Source organism: Leuciscus leuciscus (genome assembly GCF_965113295.1).
Source record: "Leuciscus leuciscus genome assembly, chromosome: 11".
Classification (NCBI taxonomy): Eukaryota; Metazoa; Chordata; class Actinopteri; order Cypriniformes; family Leuciscidae; genus Leuciscus; species Leuciscus leuciscus.
Window position 1 is genome coordinate 23268840 of NC_138735.1, and position 17013 is coordinate 23285852.

The 17013-nt window shown below is 38.1% G+C and overlaps 1 protein-coding gene and 1 long non-coding RNA gene across 3 annotated transcripts in view; both read right to left on the minus strand.

Annotated features, from left to right (window-relative positions):
• The window catches only part of fndc3bb (fibronectin type III domain containing 3Bb), a 65748-nt gene that overhangs the window by 43282 nt on the left and 5453 nt on the right, over positions 1-17013 (minus strand). For both annotated transcript variants that reach the window (XM_082183381.1, XM_082183380.1), the window contains exons 2-3: positions 9684-9815; positions 9372-9447 (exon numbers count right to left, since the gene is read on the minus strand). In XM_082183381.1, the coding sequence (XP_082039507.1) occupies positions 9372-9447; positions 9684-9791 (184 nt within the window). In that variant the 5' untranslated portion in view covers positions 9792-9815. The remainder of the gene's footprint in view (positions 1-9371; positions 9448-9683; positions 9816-17013) is intronic.
• LOC309508883 lies at positions 740-5776 on the minus strand. Its single transcript, XR_014209733.1, has 2 exons — positions 4457-5776; positions 740-4370 (listed from the first exon to the last, which is right to left on the minus strand). It is a non-coding gene; the product is annotated as an uncharacterized lncRNA (long non-coding RNA).

Consider the following 17013-nt stretch of genomic DNA (forward strand, 5'->3'; position numbering starts at 1 on the left):
CTATCCTAATTCAAGCACCATTATATAGTCCCACAACTAAACTTTGACTGAAAAATAAATGGCATCTTGAGACATAATCATAACAAAATATGATGCAAAGATCATTTTGTTGTAACTCGCCTGGGGTGAACTCCAAACACTGTTAAATAAAAGACAGTAGAGCTATGCTTTCCTCACTGCATTTACACAGGCTCGAATCACAGGGTGAGGTGTATACCAGTCCTAAATATTTACCATGAAATGTTTGTATTTGCATTAATGAAAGTTAGTGCAGTATTCTTGGCTGACTGCCTCGAGACACACTCCTCTGGCAACGCAGACAAACACACACTCTGTTAAAGGTCCCACAGGTAGAGATCTCAGTCAAGGCTGCTGGCACGGATCTGTAAATATTAATCAAATGTTTTCATAAAAAGAGACATGTGTGTGCTCTTTTACACATTTCTTTCAAACACACAAATTCCACTGTCTTGTTCTCCATTTTCAACATATTGTGCTCCAAACCTCCTGATGTAAAATTGATTTCTCCTGTAAGTCTGAACCACATTATGTTTGACTAAATGTTTAAGAAATTAACTATTTCTGTGTCAATTATTGACAGACTGATATACTGGCCAGAGTCAGACTCATTAATTTGCTGATACTCAGCCATCTGGCATCAGACGATAACTAGAACACATATGCCAATTAAAAAAAGTAATATTTTGCTTTTTTGTAATAGTTCTTAAAATAAAATAAAAAATACCAACAATCTTGGCACTGGGTAATGCAATTTTATAATTTCGAAAGTTGTACTGAAATTTAAGTGCAATCAATCAATAAAAAAGTGCTGCTAAAATAAATATTTTTTCTACATATAAATTAATTTCACATACTTTCCTGAAATTTAAGTGCTGGTAGAATGAATGAATGAATACACAAATTAGGAAGTAAATAAATAAATAAATACTGTTTTCAAAATAAATAAATAAATAAAAATACTTTAATGAAATTTAAGTAGTTGTAAAATAAATAAATTAAATAAATGTTTACTGAAATTGTTGTTTACTGCTGGTCATATATTAAACTGAGATATTGGCCACTGTGGATAGGGATATATGGCTGTGAACTCTTTGCTATGGGATACGGAGATGTTGATTCAACTGAATCTAAGACAAAGCCCACCTTTCAAAGCTAAAGCAAATTGGCCCAAAAACTGCAATATTCCAAACAGTCTGTCTGAAGATCCACCCTGCCTTGGGAACGGTGAGCCCTGTGGATATGTAGCGCTTGGCTGTGAATTCCCAGCATGCTTGGAGTGGGAGGGTGTTGGCTTTCAGGATGTGCAATAAAAACCGTCCGCGGACTCATTCAGCTCCTGCGTGGAGAGAGTTATGCAAACAGCCCTCCAGGAAAACGAGACGACTTCACGGCTACCCTCCAGCCGCTCCCCCCCCTTCCGCTCTCAGCAGCTGATTAGTCCCGCTGTGGACGAGTCCGAGGAGTGACCTGAATTACTCCCAGTGTCATTGATAAAAGCCCATTCAGAGAATTAGACCAGGGTGTCGCTATCATGCCAGGCCATCTCTGGTGTTTCAAGGCATTGTTTTCATTTCCATGCTTCCCATCCTGAGTTAACAGGCTGAGAACTTTACCCTCTCCCCACCCAACATCCCTAAAAAAAAAAAAAAACCAATAGCAACGGAAGCTCGAGTGAATCACGCAACGAGAAAGACGCACTTCTGATTTATAGCTGCTGGCCAATGATTTCAATAGCTGGCTCCGAGACATGGATGACCTCGGTGGGGTTGAAGGGGCTCTTGTGTGGGGAGATTCCCCAGCGGAGGGGAAGGGAAAATGACGTAAGAGGCAGACCGTACCTTCCCGAGCTCCTCTCCAACCCTGCACGCCAGATCAGCTTGTGCCTCCACTGCTGGACTGGGCAGAATTGCCCCTTCTGAACAGTGAACAAAAGTCTGCGTCGAACTGTGTCTTGTTTAAAAACAAATCCACAGTAAAATGAAGCGAACAAATGATCATTGTCTTACTGACGCGGGAGACTGGAACTTCGTTAAAAATTAAGTTCATCCATGCTTTCTGAATGTTAGGATCACAACTAAAGACTGTTTTTCCACAACTTGGCACTGCAAACCATCTTGTAATCCTCAGGAGACATCTCCATGGTTTTGTTGCTAGAGTTATCCTGTGTTTGCATCAGTCTCTTATTTATTTATTACTACATGATATGTGTGAATCACTGAAGAGGCAGTGATGTAGAAGGCGGTGTTGACCCTCTTCTGCAGAGGCGGTCTTTTGTCACACTGTGACGTAATAATGTGACGAAATCCGAAACGAGCCGTTTTTGGACTAACGAGGAAGTTGAGTACTTAAACTTACAGGATATTTTTATACAATAACTTTTTATATGTTGAAAGAGCAAGGAAAATTTGATTTCTCAATTCATGACCTCTGTAAGAAATGTTTAACTCTTCGGGCCAGATTTACTAAATAGGGCAAATTAGCGTTAGAGCCCAATTCTATAGAAGTGCCGATGGGAGTGGAAAGTTCTGTGCGTGATATACTGACGACGTGCAAATTAAAAGAACACAGACGCAACCGGATCATTTCCATAATGACCAACGCAATCTACCGAGAGCAGCGCAAATTAGCGTCTGGTTTAAGACATGCTTTTTTTAGGCGTAAAATAATGGCCCAAATACCAATAAATTGACGAGTGCAAACCTTAATTAATAAATCGCCTTGCATGATTCATTTAAATACTCTCCCCTCCCATAAATGTTGTGCCTTAAAGGGACACTCTTACAAATGCATATGCAATAAGATAACCTGCAAAAATTACTGTCCACAGCTTTTCAGCGCTAATTTTTCACTGTGTGTCTTTAGTAAATCCTGACAGTAGTTTTGAAAAAAGGGTTTGATCTGGCGCAAGCTGTTAGTAAATCTGGCCCTTAAAGTTATGTATGGAAATATAAACAGGCAGAAAGAGGAGAGTTCCAATGCAGACCTGCTCTGACATGCTCTGTACTCAGGAAGGAGTTTCCTTTGCTCTGACTTGATCTACAGTTCAGACTCAACACTGATAGAGGGGGTGAGAGAGGAAGACATAGAGGAAGAGAGAGAGAGAGAGATTTTTGGACCTGCCCCGTCTGGATGAAGCCTGTCACATACATAAATGGTGCCATTGTCTGTCAAAAAAAAAATCCTTAAAAAGTCCAAAATGTGCTCACGTTACTCCAGATACAGATCAGACTCAGTGTGGCGTCTTACTTTGAATATATCCCAGGATTGAATTAAGCAGATAAAGAAAACACAGATACAAAGACCTGATTTTAAAGGGATAGTCCACCCAAAAACAAACATTCTTTCATTATTTTCTCACCCTCAAGCTGTTCAAAAACTGTATGACTTTCTTTCTTCTGTAGAGCACAAAAAGTAAATTGCTGAACAATATTCTAGCTACTGTTTTAATTTAATGTAAAGTAAATGAGAACTGGTGCTGTCAAGCTTCAAAAATGGCACAAAAGCACTGTGTAACCCTTATGCACTGCATTGCAAAACTAAGTCATATGATACATTTTTGTGAGCATGTTCTTCAAACTTGTACCTTTTTTGTTCCGTAGAATTCATGAGGGCGAGTAAATAATGACAGAATTTTCTTTTTTGGGTGAACGGCCCCTTTAAGAATGTTTTTTTTAACTGATGAAATCTGTGATGTGGGTTTGCACAGGTTAGTAAACCAGAGGAGGGTTATTGAGTTCACTCCTGTGAAGTGCACACTCATTCTGTTCTGCTGGCTGGGCAGTGCAAACTGTGCCAGTCTGCTGGCAACGACCAGGGGTGTCAATCTGCTGGGTTTGTTTTTATGCGAGCCCTTGTTATCCTGGAACTTGAGACTACGATTACCAAACCACTGCCCCATGAAGGCACGCAGAAAGCCTGCTGCAGGACACAGTGGTAGCTGAAAATAGTAGGTCAGCAAAAAAGAACTGGGAAAGAGCTAGAGAAATGAGAAAGAAAGAGAGGAGGAGGAGAAAAAACAAACTGGTGGAATGTTCCACTGTGTAATGTTCTGGAGAATGTGGCGGCAGTAGGTTGCAAACCAAGGAATTAGGATACGAAAACTTTTAAACGAAACAAGCGACAGAAGCTGTAAGAAAGAAAAATTACAACAAATCTCGTTAATAGCTCGACTGTTTCTCCTAGACACAAGCAAAACTAAAAGGAGAGTAAATTGAGAATTAAGACACTAGAGTTTTTCTTCCTTAGAGTTTTCAGATCTCCTATACTAGGGCTGCACAATAGTAGAAATTCAAGATACTTGATTTTTATGCAATATATATTGTTTTCATAGGCCATATTCCTACTTTGAGCTATTCAATATGACTATGTTTTTAGTGACTATCATTAAATAAAAATACTAAACAAAATAAGAAATATACTGGAATAATACTATTACACTGTAACGTAATAAACTATCTAATAAAAAATATTTAATAGTATAAGTTACAAGAAATACAACACTAATATTTACATCTTAAAATTTTCCATTTTTCAAACTGTAAACCATTAATCTTTTATTTTGATGGGTTGCCAGCAAATAAATATATGGTTTCAGTAAATGAGTTCAATAAATGAATCGATGTTGAAACTGGATCATGAGCTGCACGCGATATTATATGAACACAAAACTCTCAAACCCACAACGCAGCCACATTCAATTAAATCTCAGCCGTAACATTTGATAAATCACAAAGCCATGTTGTAATAATTTTATTTGGATATATTGTGCAGCCATAATCTATACTTTTAATTTCGATGTAGTTTCTATTTGTATCCCAAGTAATTTTAGGAGAAACATCTCAACCTGAAAATTCAAAGAGATCAAACAAAGAACTCAGAAACTTCACATTATGGAAGTAAAATGGTTTGCAAGTAAAACAGTACATTCGATCAGGACAAAATAAGTAGGGCGGGACTTGATTTATCCATCAGGAACTGATTGCTCATGATCAGGGTAGAAATATAAAAGGGCTAGATGATCTCAGTCAAAAAGAAAAGTCATTTCAAAGGTGTAGAAAGTTTTGAAAAGCAATTATGCACCAATGATTCATGCACAATAAGACTAGGAAAATCTAAGGAGAACAAACAGGGTCAAACTTTGTCTCCTAAGGTATGAAATAGCAAGCTCTAAGCAATTAAGTTTTCCTTTGAGAGCTTTCGTTCAAAAACGTACCCAGTGTGCCAACGGATTTCGAAAAGACTGGCATATTCACAAACACACACTGAGAGAACGCCATGAAAAGGACGTGACTGAGACACAACGCTGCCCTTTTCCTCAGACCTCTCTTTCTCTCACTCTCTTTGCAGTTCCATGATGCACAAAAAATCCACTGTTCCTCAGCGGAGTGAGTCAGAGGAATGGAATTGAAGCTCTGCTATGATCATCTGTGCGGCAGAGGGGGTTTCCTCCACCAGGAAAGAGCGCAGACCAGATGAGAACAGTCAAACACTAAACGAGGGAAAAAAAACAGCAAATGCCATAAAAAGCAAAACAGTGCAAAGAAAAACAGGAACAACAAAGAACGAGATGGAGAGAGCAAAATAACCTGAATTTGACAAAAGTTTGAAATAAACTGTGCTTTTATAAATCTAACCACCATCTGTTCCTGGAACTCCTGCTCTCTGTTGTTCAGGCTACTGTGGAAGGCATCAACGTAACGTCTCTTTGCATGTGCATCTCTGCACATATATAATCCACTGTCTGTGTGAATGTCGGTTTGGGTGTAAGTGCAGAAAGATGTGTTTATCTATATATCTGCTGCTCTGATACCGGACACTACTACTATTACTTTTATGATGTTTTCACACTACATAACGGACCCTTTTCAAAGACTGTGATGATGGGTTTCCACAGTTACTAATGTAAATCTAGCAACGTTTTTTGTATTTTAATTTTTGAAAAATGTAATGTACATCTACAACACTATACTTTCCTGCACCTTTCATAGACAAGGAAAGCTGGTCCCAGACTAAAATACATGTTTGAGCTGTTTTAACTGAAAACAACTTGAACTGACATATCTTAAAATATGTCAGTGCCATTGTTTCATCTCAAAATGCACATCAGTAATGTTTTTTTTTCTGAGGCACGTTAATAAAAGCTACTTAAATGTCCTAATTGAACTCAGGCCTAATCCTGGCTTAATCTGAGTATAACTCTGAGTAGTAGAGTGTTATACTACTACTACTAATTAACGCTTGTGAGTGAGTTTTTCCAATAATTTGATCATGAACGCCATCATTTTAGGATGCTTTAACATAAGCAAGCAATGTGATGTTCATCAAGACCAGCATCTCTTAAAGTGAGATCAAACGCAGCAGGACTCGTACCCCCCCCAAGACTCAAGTTGCGTGATGACAAAACCCTCCATATTTTGGCTCCCCTGAGGCCGTAGGCGACTGCCGTCTGCACAGGGTTAACCTGTAAATAGCGCTGGGCCAGGTGTGATGTGTTAGCGGTGCCTGATCTCCACATGTACACATTCTTTTAGAAGTTTTCCTTTGCTTCTAAACGTCTGCCCAAGGCCTCTTGCTCTCTTGACTGTCAGAAAGGAGACACTTTTTTTTTGCACACGGTTTTTCGGGACCGTGGCTGTTAATATTAGACATCTGCCTTTTGGAGGTCTGTTTCTCGGTTCTGGAGGAAAGGGGTGAGGGATTGGGGGGCCACAGAGAGGGGGGAGGCCTCCAAGCCACATCAACAGGAAACATATTTACACAGTCCAGAGAAAAGGAGTGAAGGAAAGAGATAGGGATAGAATACAAGGATGCAGAGAGCATTTTACAAAGAAAATCAGATGAACTAACTTGATTACAAGAACACGCAAATAAATAAAGTTGAGGAGAGCAAAAAAGGGTAATTATTCTGAAATACAGGCGTGTGTGTGTGTGTGTGTGCGCGCGCGCATGTTTTACAGGCCTCCTGATGAGAGTGAGTCGACAATATGTCTGTAAGGATACCCGGACTAATGCAAAGTGATGAACTTTAGCTGCAATACATGTTTTTATAACACCTCACAATTTCTGTGATGGTTGCTCGGGAGGACAAATTGGTGTCAATCCTGCAAATGTCCATCAGAAGCCCTACAACCGGCAGGAAAGGTGATTCAGAGGAGGAAGTAGAATTCAGATGTTGTTCTGCTTCATAAACCTCTGCACGTCTGTAAAGCAAACCCAAATGCCCCTTTTCCTCTTGGCCTAGACGTTTCCACCGAAAAACTCAGGGTTCTTACCACATAAACAACTTCTCGAAAACAACATAAAAGCTAGATCTCATAAAACTAGATCACTCACATTAAAATGAACAAAGCAGTCTACACTGCACATGTTCAGACACCCTGTTTGTATTTATCTGAGCTGAGCTGCTAAAAAAAAATTCTACTTACTTTTGAATAAATATGTATGTATGTATGTATGTATACACACTTTTTTATTATTAAAACTTATTCAGCAAAAATTGCATTAAATTGATCAAAAATGACAGTAAAGACACTTATGATGTTAATAATACATGGTTTCTACAAAATTATTAAGCAGCAAAACGGTTTTCAACATTGATAATAATAAGAAAAGAAGCAAATCAGCATATTAGTAAGATTATTGAAGGATTATGTGATACTGAAGACTGGAGTAATGATGCTGAAAATTGCCATCACAGGAAAAAATTACATTTTAACTAATTTATAATAATAGAAATGTATTATTTTAAATTGTAATATATATTTAGATTTCAAAATAATACAGTTTTTACTGTATTTTTGATAAAATAGTTTCGGGCTCGGTGAGCATAAGAGATTAAGTTTTGAACAGTGAAGTTTGAGTACATTTATATGATGACAATCTTCATTTCTTAAGACCAATTAGAAGACTTGTCATATAGAAACTTTTAACAACAAGTTGATTTTGCAATATAATATGCAATATGCAAATTCGCACCAGAATTAAAGTCAGTTACTGTGATTTATTAGCTTCATTTTGCACTTTTAGATGAAGGCGCTCTGAATTACATACATAGTATGTGATACCTTTTTGCAGAACTGTTTTAATAAGATAAGCCAACTGTACACTGCCCAGCCCTGGGAAAACATTTATCAGCAAATTGTTTGCAAAAATGCAAAGTCAACATCAAAGAATAACAGGGGACTCGCCTTATCCAGGCGGCACGGCCACCTGGCAAAGATTGAACAAACATTAGAAAATTAAACAAAGTTCTTATCCCGAACATGCCAGAACATTACCGTGGCCTTCAACTGCATCGTCTCCACACCTGTGAGGTACAGACTTTCTTTCTCTGTCTACATTCTCTCTCGCTCCACTGTCGGCCAGCTGCCAGCTCCATCTCTACCATAAACCAATCACCCCTCTGCTGCTGATTCTGCTATTCTCATTGGACAAATTGAATTAAACAGTCATTGCAGCTCCTCTTAGCTGTGTAAACAGTGATTTGAGCGTTCAGACGGTCGGAACAAGTATCCTGTGGTCTAGGCTACTGTGACTATCCACGTTTAATCTCTTACATACACTTGAAAAACTCTTACTGAGGGAATTCAGTGGCCTTTATTAAGTTAAAAAGACATTATGAGGTCAGATGTAATTTAGTTTAAGGATTCAGTGACCGAATGCCTCTCCACTGGCCAAACACACAAAAGGGTTAGAAACGGTTTTGTAGCATTACAGAGAACATTGTAGAGGGGGAGGACGACAACATTTACTTACATTTTAAATATCATAATTTTTATCAGAATAAATCACAAGTTAAAACAAAAAAAACAATCTATAGGTTTGCTGTGCTTGTTTGTATGGCCGCACAATTTGGCCAAAAGCTTGAGTGAAAACACCATGACTCACTTCAAAAAAGGTCTGATTCATTCACAGATTTGAACAGCAACATTTAGCAACAGAAAGCTACTTGAAGATAGCCTGGTTCTACCAGACTCTCGTCCATTTCATTTGTACAGAGAGTCTGGCCTCTCTCCATTGACAAGCGTTAACTTCCTTGTAGGCGGGTATTCTGTTGAAGTTTAAAACTATTGGATCTGCCCAGAGCCACTCTGGATCTGCCATAACCAATCGCTAACCTTTGGTCGTGACGTAACCCTACAACTCTAACGCACGACATCAACGTCATCGTTCTCAGCCACTCCCTCTGTTCGCTGATTGGGCCGCCAAAAATTTGGCCGGTGAAAACCAAAGAATACACCACAATCCCAGACGTAGTACTGAAGGGAAATAAAATTGAGCGGAAGTACGCAGGAGGGCGGAGCCAGGCTAACTTGAAGATACAGTGGAAAATAAATCTTAATTGGACAAACCTTGGATGCACTGCAAAGCCCCATCTTCTGTGCGAATGGTGAACGTCTCCCCTGGGTTCACCTGGACCAAGATCACCTGTAAAAAAAGAAAAAAGAAAAAAAAGACTAGATGTCACACATATTCACTGTGTCAAACAAGGGGCAATTCGAAGTCTTTAGCTAAAAAGCTATTGTAACTTGGAGGAATATTTCTTGCTTTTAAAATGAGAGATTGTGAGATCTAATCTTCATCAACTGACAATATATTAAATAAAACCAACCAATTAAAGAAAAACTATCAAGGGGGCAATAGATAGACTTCCCTAAACTCACCTGCTGTGGTGCATCGCCATTGATCATGTGGTGCATCATGGGAACCTCGTTGCTCAATGGAAGCGAGAGGTCCAGCATTTGGTCCGTCATCATCATGGTGACGAACATTCATGGAGCCCTCCGTGCAACAGCCTGAGAAAGATACACACTTTGTTAAAATAAAGAATATTTGACAGTATGATGAAACGGTCTCTTTAAGCCAGACCGCTCCTTAAATGAGCAATTAGCCTCAATTGAAATCAGCCATGGACGGCTAATGATGAAGACTAAAGCATATCCTCATCTGCAAACCCATCCAGACACACGCATATCAAATACACACTTAAAAACATGACTCAGTGAAGGGCTACTGGTCAGTAATGGAAAGGGGTGAAATCATTATGATGTCACCTATGTTTATATGATGATGTAATCGGTGTAAGGATGATGTAATCTGTATATAAAATGCAGTTATGGGGCGACAGTCTCTCCACCACAGCCGGGAGACAGGACTGAGAGAGAAAATTTAAAAAAAGAAATGAAAAAGAACAAAACAGGGATCTTTTTCTTTCCGCAGCAAGCAAAAAAAAGATATGAAACATTGTTAAATCCGTGTGCCTTAAAACAAATGATGCAGAGAGAACTATAAATAAAATATAAGTTTTATGATCTTTAAGAGCTCCAGAAGAGCAATTTCCTTCACCATACTCCTCTGTTTTTCTCATTCAAACTAACCTTTCTTTAGCAGACTTCATAATGAATAGTTATCCATGCTTCATATAGTATATTAATATAATGTGATGCTTAAATTCACTTAATAATTACTGAAATGTTTGCTTTTTGTTAGAAAAAAACACAGATCACTAAAAATGATATGTATTGCCATTTGTATGTTATTGGCCATAACATGAAACCAATTATAGCACTATTATTGAAATAGTACAGCTTTTCATTTAAATTTACACTTAGCATGTCCATTGCATTTGTATGCAAGTGTTAGCATCTAGCTTAATACATTATCTTAATATCATTCTTAATATTTTGGTTCACACATTGAAAAATGAAAGTAGCAGCTTCCACCTTGTGTTCAAAGAACCATTAAAAAATCATATAGATATAGTATATGATATAGATAGATAGAGTGCAGTGATAGTTTATGATAATAAGATAATGATGGTGCAGGCCGCAGCCTTTGAAGTATAAAACACTTGCAGAACGAACCTGCACAGCAGACAAGACTGTATAGTTTAGCTTGATGTTGAAAGGCATTATTGCGTATGTCTTCAAAACAAGTGCAAGCTTGAATTGATTTGCATACACTCTTAAAACGTTAAAAACAACCAAAGTTCAGGTAGTGGGGGAAAGATCAGCAATGATAGTGTCTCTGCTCAGCTGACTGGTGCCATTTCCCTCTATGAAAGCAATAACCTGTCCCATTTAACTCCAAACATTCACGTCACCGCCAGGGGTCAAACCCAGAGCAACAAAAATCATTCATCTGATGTTCTGCAGCAGCCCAGGAAAAACAACAACTACTACAGTGATTACAGACAGAAAGAAGCCTTAAGCAATGAAAAAGTACTGAGGTGGTACTATGAGGTCAATATATTGTTTTTACTATAGCAGAATGTTCATAAAAACATGTTAAAATCATGGTATTTTGTGGCATATTTTTGAATAATTTCAGCTGGCTGTTAAAAACCACAAAAATCTCTACATACCATACTCTGAATTTTTAAGACGTGAGAGGAGTTGTATACTTGAGACGTCCTCTGATCTTCAGAAAAGAGGAAGATGGGAGAATAGAGATAGTGGCTTTTTATTAGGTCATAAATGCCTTCACTTCCAGTGCTAAACACACACACACAAATAGGCTAAACACACACCACCAACAGACATCCTGAAGTGAACATGAAATGGTTCACAACCCACAATCTCCATAACGTGACATATGTAACCTATACATATTTAACTTTATTCATATATATTTTATGTATATAAAATTTTATATATTTGATATTATTATAACTTGATTTTACCAACTAACAAAGTTTTTTTTTTACTAATTTTCTTTAGACCAACATGCACCATTATTCAAAGTAACATAAAAAAAAAAAACGAATTAAAAAGTCAGGTTTTGGAAGAATAGTCAGTTGACCATCGTGGCTTTAACAATTATATGGTCAGAAGCTTGTTTTCCTTTCCTCAGTGCTCTTTGCCACGACCTGCAATTACCGCACAACTAAAATCATTAACACTACTACTCTCTCTTTACCCCTCAAGCTCTCAGTCCATTCTTTCTTTTCATTCTACTCTCCTCATTCCCCTCATTCCTGTGGATGGCAGGAGTCTGAACTTCTGTAGCGTTGAGAAGGGGCGTTTAAGGGCTAAATCCCCTGAAATAGAGAGAGATTCATACAATGTCAGAGCCGAGGAGCTTGGAGTGGGGGGTGGATGGTGTCGCACAAAGAGGCAGGACCCCCTACCTTCACGGGTCATGTTGTTGTGACCACGTCACAGTGAGTGTCAATCAAGAAAGACACAGAGAGTCCTTTCATGGCACGGCTGATGTTCCAGTGATGTGGGGTATTCCCTAGACCACCTCCCCGTCGGCCTCACAGTCAAACAGCACGACTTTCATACAACCAAAACAACACCAGTGAAACAATCATTGCCTAGATGACAACATCTCAGATCTTCTATTTCTTCTCAAGAACTGGATGTATGACGCTTCAGATTTGAGGTACATTGATCACTCTGATCCACAGCTTGATACACGTACTGTTTTGATAAAGATGCAAGTAAATGCAGTTATTGGAAGGTAAAAATGGCTCAATTCTGAAGATTTTAAAAGGCAATCTCTATAACATCTATAATATTATATAGTGCTACGTGTCTCCTCTGGAGTTTCAGAAGAGATCGCAAAAATGTCACAAAACATCTGAGGCAAGGCTGATGCTTCAGAGAAAGAAAAACCAGACATTCAATTAGTCTCATGAGATATGAAAGAGGAACCTTTGAGCAATAAATTATTACAGGTTCCACAACAATATTAAGCAGCACAACTGTTTCCAACATTGATAATATTAAGAAATGTTTCTTGAGCAGCAAATCTGATCAGCATATTAGAATGATTTCTGAGGGATCATGTGACACTGAGTAATGATGCTGAAAATTCAGCTTTGCCACTGGAATAAATTACATCATATTGAAACAGAAAACAGTTATCCCAAATCCCAATATTACTGTTTTTACAGTATTTTTGATTAAATAAATGCAGCCTTGGCGAGCATACAAGACATTTCAAAAAATATTTTAAAAAATCTTTCCAAAACAAACTTTTGAAAGTTTTAAAAGTAAAATGTGTAACTTCTGCAAAGATAATGATTTTTTTCCAGACAGGTTTCCCAAACACTGATAAAGGTGATAAAGGACAGTCAGGATGTGCAAATAAACAATGTTTTGATCGCACCACAGAGCCACAATGTTTACACTTTTCAGGGAAATCAACCTACTCTTATAGTAGTCTTTATAACTATACATTAGAAAGTAGTTTGGAAAATCTTCACAACAGCAACCAAGCAGTAATAACAACACATTGCCACACACACACACACACACACACACACGCAACCACAATAAGACAGATTTAATTCTTTTTAGAAATCTGTTCTTGCATCTGGCAGGTTTACAGTCCCAGATGTGGACCCAGTCTGGCATGGGCCTATAATCCAGCTAATGGCACATAATAACACTGAGGAAGCTGGGAAACCAAGAAAACCATCACTTTTTCCTCTCCATCTCTCCCTTGTTCTTTTATTCTCTCATTCCATCCCTTCCCTGATCAGCTGAAACACACGCGCGCACACACACACACGCTCAGGCTTGCACACACACATTCCCAGAGAATGAGAAAATCTAAAATGTCACATTTTTTCCCCGGCAAAGTAACTCACCTCGGAGCGCTCAGCATTTCCATCTCCCTGATGTTGACTCACGTCTGTGACTCTGATCAGCATTTACAGCCAGATGACATCACCTCTTTAAAAATATCTCAACACAAATATCTCAGCCACAATGGAACTGAAGCGATAACGGTCCAGACAAGGCACAGACAGGAAATCAAGGACACATTACAGGAGTGTGGCAGAATAATGAACCAACTGACTGGCCTTTATTTGCGTCTGGTCTAGTAGATTGCTCTAGACTGGTTGCTGGCCTGGCTGATACCTAGAATTACCCAGCTTGCCTATGAAGTTTAAAGGTCTGTTCACAACCATCACAATAACGAAAAAGTTTTGAAAATCATTCTAATTTTAAATTTCCACACCACAACTAATGATAACAGCTCAAAGGAACGATACAGCCTAGTAGAAATCACTTTCAGAATCAATTTATTCCGGCAGATGAATAATATAAACATCAACAGCCAATCAGAATCCAAACGACTTTAGAAGACTCAAGCATTTAAAAATGGCAGATGAAAAAACTGCAGCACATGCTTATAATAAACAGAATATTATTGTCCATTGGTGTAATTATAATATTAAATCGCCCTTGAACGGGTCTTCAATAACCAGACTGAAATTTAAGTCATTACTCCTTTGTGAAGGCACATATTCAGATTATTAATGAATAACCACATACATTTAAGTCTCACTCTGGTCCATAAAGTTATCATTTAGATGGATTTACAGTGTATCTGTGCTGTTCAGAAGTGGCATACATTGACAATGCAATTACAATGGCATAATAATGCTATGAGAAACATTTGTGACACTCGAATTGACATACTCGATCATGCCAGCTTGCACATTGTTAAAACACCAATTACAATATTATCGTTGATGCCGCACACCCCTAATATTATGCATTTATAAGACTTGTAATACACCAGACAGAAAGTCAAGCAGACAAATCGCTAAACTCGCTGATTTTCAGTAGTCGAAATTTCTGTGCAACCCTATTTGACACAACATGTTTAGCAAACAATGAGTTTTGTTTTTGTGAACTATTCCTTTAATTAAGTTCTCAAATGTGTTTCAGATTAGTATCAAGTTTATCTCAGGACTCAAACAAAAAATTAGTATGCGTATAGAGTCAAATAAATGTGGATAGCGTAGACCAGATCATTTTAGTACTGAAATCTCTTACATTTGATTTCAGACTTTGGCATCTTGGTAAATCTGAGAACAGTTTGTGAAATTATTGCGATCTTTTCTGATACTCTAGAGAGATTACTAAAGTCTGTTTCTCAAGTTCAAAACATGTTCTCCAATTAATCTCGTATCCGTCTAATAATCATTTGTGATATAGGCTATTAAATTGTTATTTTCTTTTCCTTTCCTCTATACAACAGTATCAGGACTAGTCTTAGCACCTCCTCACTGTTAGACTTTTCTGTCATTTCTACAGATATTTACTTTAAATCACCCAGTATTATACTGCTATTTCTCTTTACAGTAAATAACTGTGATTCCCATTGCATCATGGGAATTTTCCGTGACATCAAACACCAGATACAGAGACTTACTGTATTTTTTAAATTTGCTGTATACTACTGTATTTGACGTAACGGCCTCTCTGACTGGCACCATTCCATCATGCTTTTTATTTCCTAATTTTTGCCTTACACCGCGTGTCTACAATGCTGTAACTGCCAGAGGCTGTCTATATTGGACACATTGAAGCGACCGGACTATTAATGCAAAATGCAAACCTGTTTGTCCCTTGTCACAAATAGCGCGAGCGCTTGGACTCGGAGTACCGTACGTCAGAAATATAACGGGGCATTACAATACACTGTCTGGGATTTGTCATGTCGCGCCGGAGCATCCAGTGTAATATCACTGGGATAGTTCACAGGAAAAAAGTCATTGTTTGCTAAACCTCATGTTGTGTCAAATAGGGATGCACAGAAATTTAGACTACCAAAAATCAGTGTGTTTAGCGTTTTGTCTGCTTGACTTTCTGTCTGGTGTATTACAAGTCTTATAAATGCATAATATTATGGGTGTGCGGCATCAACGATAATATTGTAATTGGTGTTTTAACGACGTGCAAGCTGGCATGATCGAGTATGTCAATTCGAGTGTCACAAATTTTTCTCATAGCATAGCAACAGTGTTGCCAGTAAGTTACTGTAAAAAACTCTTGAAATGTCTAACAGTGCTGTTTAAGAGATAAAAGTGTTACCCAACACTGACACCACAGACTCTGAAGCACGACCTGGTTCCTCCCTGAAGGCACAATAATGCAGTTCCACACCCAGCTGAGCTCAAAAAGCTGACCCTGTTTCTCCACGCACTGAAACTCCATCCACTCTCCCCTTACAGAACTTACAGTAAAAGACACAAGAAGAGAAGGGACAAAAAATGAGGGACAGTGCAGAGAAAGACGACACAGATTCCCAGGATCCAAATTCAGTGTTGCATAACCCTAATATGAAATGTGATCTGGCCTCCAAGCACTGAGAAGGAGCAGAGGAGCATCTTAACTGGGTCAAACTGAGTTCTCCAGTCACACGGAGGAGTTGCGCAGGGTCACCGCAGAGAAATGTATACAGTCTCACACCCTTAACATCTTAATTGTGTCCAGGGACAGAAAAAAAAGAGGAGGTATAGATTGAGAAAGGAAGAGAGTGGTAGATAAAAAAAATAAAGCTTCTTCAAAATGGGCTATATGTAAGAATTTATGTATAAATCACATTTTATTGCAAATGTTTGAACAGCTTGTAGCGAGATTTAAAAAACGAGACCTTCCCTGACTTCCTAGGTTGTCTATGAAAGCCTGTAGACTTATTTATCTCAGCCTGTATACCGTCAGCACAACACAGACTCCCACACAAACATACAGCTCAACCAGTGTATAGTCCAATTTTTTAATAATTCATTCTTATGAGCCGGCACTTTTTAGTGAATCAAAAACATATCATGAACAGCGTAGTCAGATTCCCGAATAAACAAATATTATGAGCTGGTTCTTTTTAGTGAATTTAAAATATATATGTATAATATATAATTTATATCAAATAAACCAATAAATAAAAAAATTAAAATAATGTGAACAACGTAGTCTAATGCCCGAACAAATTACTCTTCTGATCTGGTTATTTTTAGTGAATCAAAACAAACAGGGAAGTCTGAATCACAAAAGAATGACTCTTTTATGAGCAGGTTCTTTTTAGTAAAGCAAAAACTTAGATCACTAGCGTAGTCCAGTTCCCAAACAAACATAACCACTCGTATGTGCTGGTTCATTTTTGTGAGTCAAAACACAGCATGAATGGTGTAAACCGAATCACAAAAGAATGACTCTTATGAACGGGTTATTTTTGGTGGATAAAAAACAA